This window comes from Theobroma cacao, chromosome 9 (assembly GCF_053813885.1).
Source record: "Theobroma cacao isolate CCN51 chromosome 9, ASM5381388v1, whole genome shotgun sequence".
Lineage (NCBI taxonomy): Eukaryota > Viridiplantae > Streptophyta > Magnoliopsida > Malvales > Malvaceae > Theobroma > Theobroma cacao.
Window position 1 is genome coordinate 45,499,328 of NC_142647.1, and position 6,892 is coordinate 45,506,219.

The 6,892-nt window shown below is 32.2% G+C and overlaps 1 protein-coding gene across 1 annotated transcript; it reads left to right on the plus strand.

Moving 5' to 3' along the window:
- The first annotated feature begins 4,124 nt into the window (after positions 1-4,124).
- On the plus strand, positions 4,125-5,818 carry LOC148761022 (zinc finger BED domain-containing protein DAYSLEEPER-like). The gene is made up of 3 exons (XM_088809735.1): positions 4,125-4,370; positions 4,932-5,456; positions 5,543-5,818. The coding sequence occupies exons 1-3, from the start codon at positions 4,125-4,127 to the stop codon at positions 5,816-5,818; spliced, it is 1,047 nt and encodes a 348-aa protein (XP_088665861.1).
- Positions 5,819-6,892: the final 1,074 nt, after the last annotated feature.

Genomic DNA, 6,892 nt, shown 5'->3' on the forward strand with positions numbered 1-6,892 from the left:
AAAGTTTCCGTTGATTTTCACACTGTTAAAAATTATTCAAATAGAATAATAATAAAAAAATTAAATTAGTTGATTGGGCTAGGCTGGGCTGGACTTGATGATTCTTTTGTTTGGATTTGGCTTGGGCTTGCATTTTATTGATTATAGCATCCGTCTATCAAGAGCCCAATTCCAAACCCAAGTCTCTAATCAACATTTTACGAACTAATAAGTATCATAATTATATTACTAATTACATATGGGTCAGGAATGATTTCACATGTGTAAAGTGATTTATTAAGCTTTATTTGATTGTAACTTCCTACTTATTACTTCTTTTTTACTTTACAAAGGGAAGGTAAAGTGTGAGAAAAGTAGTGAAATTTAAGTATGGGTTATTATCCTATACCCTATTTGTGGTGTCTTAAAATTCCAAAAGTGAGTTTAATTAACTACCAACATTTCTACATAACTTACAAATAAGAAAATTATTTTATTCGAACAAAAAGAAAGAAAGAAAATTATTAAATTGGTATATAGTTTGTTTGTTTTGTTTATCCTTTCATTATAATCTTTCAAGTTTAGAAACGATACCCTACCTTACTTTCCTTTATATTCAATCTCAAAACCATAGCCAATGTTTATTAATTTTGTGTTATCTATATGAAAAGGTAATGTTCGTTATAGGGAACTACGAGAGGGAACTACAATTAGAGGTATTTATAGATTAAGTCGAGCTAGGATCGTATTAGGCTTATCAGGTTTTCTTTTTTAAAAGTTAAACTCAAATCTTATTAAAATCATCAATTTAATTATTATTTTATTATTAAAAAATAACAAAATTGTTGTCATTTTATATCAATATTTCTATTTGGAATATATTTTAAATTTAAATTAAATAAAAATTTATGATTTATTAATATAATAACTTAAACAAGTTGGATTGGTCTAAAATTCCATATCTCAAATGAATCTAAGTCGAAAATAGATTTGATGACAGATAATGGGAGCTTTAGACATATCTAATTAGGAACATCATGTGTAATGTGAGTGGTAAAAAGTGATGTGATAGGCCGAGCAACTATGGGCTCCATAAAAGTGAAGATAACAGTGAGGGTGTCGACAGTTTCCAATGTCAAATCAGTGACCACAGTAGCAGACCTGACCCATTGGGTCGATCCATTTTTTATTAAATATGGGGTGGGTTAGGTCGAAAATATTTTGGTCCATATTTAAACCGGGCCTAGATGGGCTAGCTCGGTTGCTTTGGGGCTGACCCGAGTTAGTGCTGGCCAGCTTGACGGGCCAAAAAAAAGAAAAACCTATAGGCTGTGGGTAAAGTGACTAATCATTCTAGGTTCTTCTAACCGCCTGCCTGCCTAAGCCTAACACCCGAGTCCCGACTCTCTGCATTTGGCATCCGACTGACATCCTTCCTCCCATCCGATGTCTCATCCTCCCATCCGACGTCCTTCCTCCCATCCGGCATCCAACATTTGACCATCGTCCATCAGAATCGACGACGATCTAGCATCCACCATCTCCCCTTCTCGCTTGTCTCGGTGTCGCTTCTTGGTTTCATTGCTCCCATTCGGCATCCGGCCATCACCCATCGACATCGAAGATGCATCGCCCAACAACCCAAGTGAGTCACTTCTCAGTTCTTGCCTTCTCACCTGTCGGATCGATTTAGATAATCTTCTCTCCCATCTGGCATCATATTTAACATTACTTGAGAGTATATAATAGTTTTCATTTTCAATGAATTTGTTTAGTATCATTGTTGTTTCTTTTTTTCTTTTGCTAGAAAATTAATCTTTTTTTCATTGTGTGGGGAGTTGGGGTGATTCGAGTGGATCTAGATTTGTACTTCAAATACTGTACGTTCTCTTACCTCAATGCCTTCACTCACTTAACACTACTTTTACTAGTCTTTAACTCTTTCATCAAATTAAACTCCCACACTTACCTTTTGCCCTTTATCTTCCTTCCGCTGCCATTGTTTCTCGGTCTCAACTTGATGACAGTAATAACTAACAAAATGAATGCCTGCAATACTTGTTAACTGATATTTATAAAAACAAATGTTTGGTAGAATACCCGTCAATCATATTCATATCGCATTCGGCATCCGGCCATCACCCATCGGCATCGAAGATGCATCGCCTTACAACCCAAGTGAGTCACTTCTCGGTTCTCGCCTTCTCACCTGTCGGATCGATTTAGATAATCTTTTCTCCCATCCGGCATCATATTTAACATTACTTGAGAGTATATAGTAGTTTTCATTTTCAATGAATTTGTTTAGTATCATTGTTGTTTTTTTTTTCTTTTACTAAAAAATTAATCTTTTTTTCATTGTGCGGGGAGTTGGGGTGATTCGAGTGGATCTAGATCTGTACTTCAAATACTGCACGTTCTCTTACCTCAATGCCTTCACTCACTTAACACTACTTTTACTAGTCTTTAACTCTTTCATCAAATTAAACTCCCACACCTACCTTTTACCCTTTATCTTCCTTCCGCTGCCATTGTTTCTCGGTCTCAACTTGATGACAGTAATAACTAACCAAATGAATGCCTGCAATACTTGTTAACTGATATTTATAAAAATATATGTTTGGTAGAATACCCGTTAATCATATTCATACCTCGATTACATAGTATACTAAAAATAATGAACACAAACAACATGCTTTTAGTTTGTTAATAATGTTTAGCAACTGTATACTTTAAATTGTCACCAACTTGAATCCATGTTCCTGCTAAACTTAATCAAGGAAAAAGATTACTTTTATGTGTGAGAAAAGTCACTGATGAGAAAAGATGTAGATCCTTGGTATAACCCCAAATCCCAAATAGTAAAACTAGAAGAGTAAACAGAGCATTTTCCTAGAAGATAAATGTTTGCAGAAAGCAGGATTACCCAACTAACTTTAGCTGTTTTTGTTAACACTTAATATAGATATAAAAATTGATTACTAATTTAATAAACAAGGTAAGGTAGACAAATGATGCAACTGATTTGGTTTCATGTGATAGGTCACATGACACATGTTATCTAATATTTGAGGATTCCAGAAAAGTCCGAGAAATGTACTACTCAATTTAGTATCACATGATGAGCTGTTTCCAAGTTCCAACCCATTAAACAACAAAGAAAATGAATAAGAATTATAATATATCTAATCAAGAAACATAATTATTTGCACTATTTTTCCAATTTTCTTATTTATGAACTATAATTGTGGGCGTTTAAATTAAACTTGTAATTTCATTTATATTTATCTCTTTTACAACAAAACTGCATATAGAAGAAAAAAATGAAATGAATTCTCTATTTTATTGCTTGAAGTTGTTTGTAAATATTTTTTTAATCTGTAAATTTTATTGTCACAGAACAAGTTGTAGGATTTATACAGTCTTCTCCGATTTTTGAGGGTGGAGTGGAACCTTGGGGAAACTGGCCCTGCTATTCTTGTAAATTTTTTTGTAACTTGTTTGTTGAAAAATGTAGGATATGATCTTAAGTATCTGTATCTCCTTCATAGACTGAAACAGTAAAATTGAATATAATTATTTCTTGCATTTCTTTTTGCATACTATAAAAAACACAATGAGATTTTAGTTTTGAATGCTTATCTCTACTTGCAGTTCCTACAAATTATATTAGCTTTATAATTTTACTAGAGAATGAATAAAATTAAATCTACAAGATGAATATGATAGTTTATGTAAATTTTTAATAATTTTTATTCATATTTATGTTATTTGAAGGTAATGGTGATGGATCAATCAGTTGAAAATCGTATAAATGTGGATGATGACGTGAACATTTTGAATGGGGATGAAATTCCTTCTCAATCTCATAGATCTGAATCTAAACAGTTGAATAAGAAGGCCAAAAAGAAACTTCAGATGTTTGGAATTATTTCACTAAAAGAGGGAAAAAGCAAGATGGAGTAGAAAGGGCAACTTGTAACGGTTGTAAAACAGAGTATAAGGTTGGCCCTAAACCTGGTGGCTCTAATTATGGCACTTCACATTTGCGTCGTCATATTGACACTTGTAAATTTATTTTCTGTTTTAATCCATATCAAATGCTAAAGGATTATAAATTCATTTCCTATTTTAATCCACATCAAATGCTAAAGGATTATGAAGGGAAAGTAAAGGCTAGAAAGTTTGATCATAGGATTTCACGTGACATGCTTGCCGAAGCCATAATTAAGCATGACTTGCCTTATACTTTTGTTGAATATGATGAGATTAGAGCTTGGGCTAAGTATGCAAATCCAGATGTGGTGATGCTTTCTAGAAACACTGTTGTATCTGATGTCCAAAGAATTCATTTGAGAGAGAAAGAGAAACTTAAACAAGCTATGGCCAAGGTACCTAATAGAATTTGTTTGACTTTTGATGTATGGATAACATCTACTTCTGAGGGCTATATTTGTTTGATTGCTCACTTTATCAATGAAAATTGGAAGTTATGTAGCAAGTTACTCAACTTTTGTCGTATGCCTCCTTCACATACTGGAGTTGAATTAGTTACTACTGTATTTAATTGTTTGAAAGAATAGGGAATAGATAGAAAAGTTTTCTCTCTTACTTTAGATAATGCTTCTGCTAATGATAACATGCAAGGTATCTTGAAAGGCCATTTTCATTTGCAAAGTAGCTTGATTTGTGATGGTGAATTTTTTCATGTACGTTGTTGTGCTCATAGATTAAATTTGATTGTTCAAGAGGGCTTGAAAGCAGTTAATGAAGCATTGTTTAAAATTAGGGAGAGTGTGAAATATGTAAAGGCATCGAATGAGAGAATGAAAAAATTTCAAGAATGTGTTCAACATGTTGGTATTGATGCAGGTGTTGGGTTGCTTTTGGATGTGTCAACTAGATGAAATTCAACATATTTGATTCTTGAAAGTGCAATCAAATATCAAAAGGCTTTTGCCAGCCTCCAATTTGTTGATATAACTTATAAGTATAATCCATTTGATGAGGAATGGGGGAGAGCAATGATAATTTGTGAATTCTTGGAGCCCTTTTATGAGACCACAAATTTGATATCCAGTTCATCTTATCCAACTTCCAATTTGTATTTCATGCAAGTTTGGAAAATTGAATCGATTTTAAATGAGAATTTGCATAATGAAGATGAGGTTATCAAGGATATGTGTCAAAGGATGAAAATGAAATTTGATAAGTATTGGAAAGATTATAGTGTAGTGCTTGCATTTGGAGCTGTTCTTGACCCAAGGATGAAGCTTGATTTCTTAAGATTTTACTATTCTAAGATTGATGCTTCTACTTGTGATGAAAAGTTAGAAAATGTGAAGACAAAGTTGTACGAGCTCTTTGAACAATATGCAAGCAACACTTGTGCATCAAGTACATCTTCTCGCTCAACGAGTAATTTGCCTAAGCAAGCTGGAGGGGGAACTAAACCGAAAGGATCAAAGATCTTTAGTGTAAGTTTTGTTTCTTTCCTTCATCTTATTACATGAGAATTTATGGTATGATAATTTTTTTTTGTCTATGTATTTAAAAATTGTAGGAGTTCAAGATGTTTCAAAATGAAACAATTTCTATTGTTGGAAAGTCTGAGTTGGATGTTTATTTAGATGAGGTAAAGCTTGATTATGAAGTGTTTGAAGATTTGGATGTGCTTAATTATTGGAAGGATAGTGCTAAGCGCTTTCCTGATATTTCCATTATGGCACGAGATGTATTGAGCATTCCGATTACTATAATAGCATCAGAGTCTGCTTTTAGTATTGGTGGTCATGTTCTCACCAAGTTTAGAAGCTCCCTCCACCATGAAAATGTTTAAATGCTTATTTGCACAAAAAATTGGTTGCATGGCTTTTCTTTAGCTGCCGATGGTATTGTTTATTTTATATATTTCAATATCTTTAATCTTTACTTGTTAAATTAATAATTTTAGTTAAAATCGAAACTCACTATATCTTTTTTTTTTATGACAATTAATATTAGATGATGCTGATTTAGAGTTGGAGACATCATTGTTGTCCAAACAAGACTCAAATGTTTTGATTGAGGATGAAGATTGAGAAGAACAAATTAGTCTTGAAGTTTATAAATATTTGATTATGTACTTATGTAGTTATGTTAATGGAATTGTAGTTTATGTAATTGTGTTAAACATTGAAATTTTATTTATATTTGATGTAGTGTATTTGTTTATTTATGTTTGGTGTAAATTATTTGTTTCTAACATATTTTTATTATTCAATTTATGTATTAAATCATTGCATAATTTTATTAATAAAGAGTTAAAAATAATTTTTTTGGAAAATATAGGTTGGCCCAGCCCGGCCCATGGGCTAGCGAGGGTTGGGCTAGGCTGGGGATTTAACAGCCCATATAAAATATGGGTTGGCCCAGCCTAGCCCATATTTTTTTAGCCCACAAGGGCCAGGGTCAGGCTGAGCCGACCGGGCCCATATTGACAGGTCTACACAGTAGTGAAGGATGAGAGTGATAAGTTTTGGGCAGTTTGGTATATAAGAGCGAATCCGAGGGTTGACAGAAGATTATCTTATAATTATCATTATCATACAACATGCGATAATTATTGTACAATATAATTAAAAAGCGATATATATTTGTAATTATATCGCATTTGATTAAGAATCGAAAACGTATAGTATGATATATAATACATATCTTACTATATGGATATATATCGTATCTTATTTTTATAAACTTAATTCTAATTAATTATTAAAATTTTAATTTTTATTGTTTTTTGAGTTAAAACATAAACATTATATTTTATGAGTTTCAATCTTTAGATTTTAAACAAAAAATACTAAAAAATTGAATTCCCTTTTAATTTTAACATGATAAATGTTTTTTTATTTTTTATTAATAAATTAATATA

What these genes read in the sequence shown, in the direction of transcription:
- LOC148761022 (XM_088809735.1), top strand. Translation starts at nt 4,125, where the DNA reads ATGCTAAAGGATTATGAAGGGAAAGTAAAGGCTAGAAAGTTTGATCAT. An exon ending in TTAAACAAGCTATGGCCAAG is followed by an intron (nt 4,371 to 4,931) that starts GTACCTAATAGA and finishes AAATATCAAAAG; the next exon opens with GCTTTTGCCAGCCTCCAATT. An exon ending in AAGGATCAAAGATCTTTAGT is followed by an intron (nt 5,457 to 5,542) that starts GTAAGTTTTGTT and finishes TAAAAATTGTAG; the next exon opens with GAGTTCAAGATGTTTCAAAA.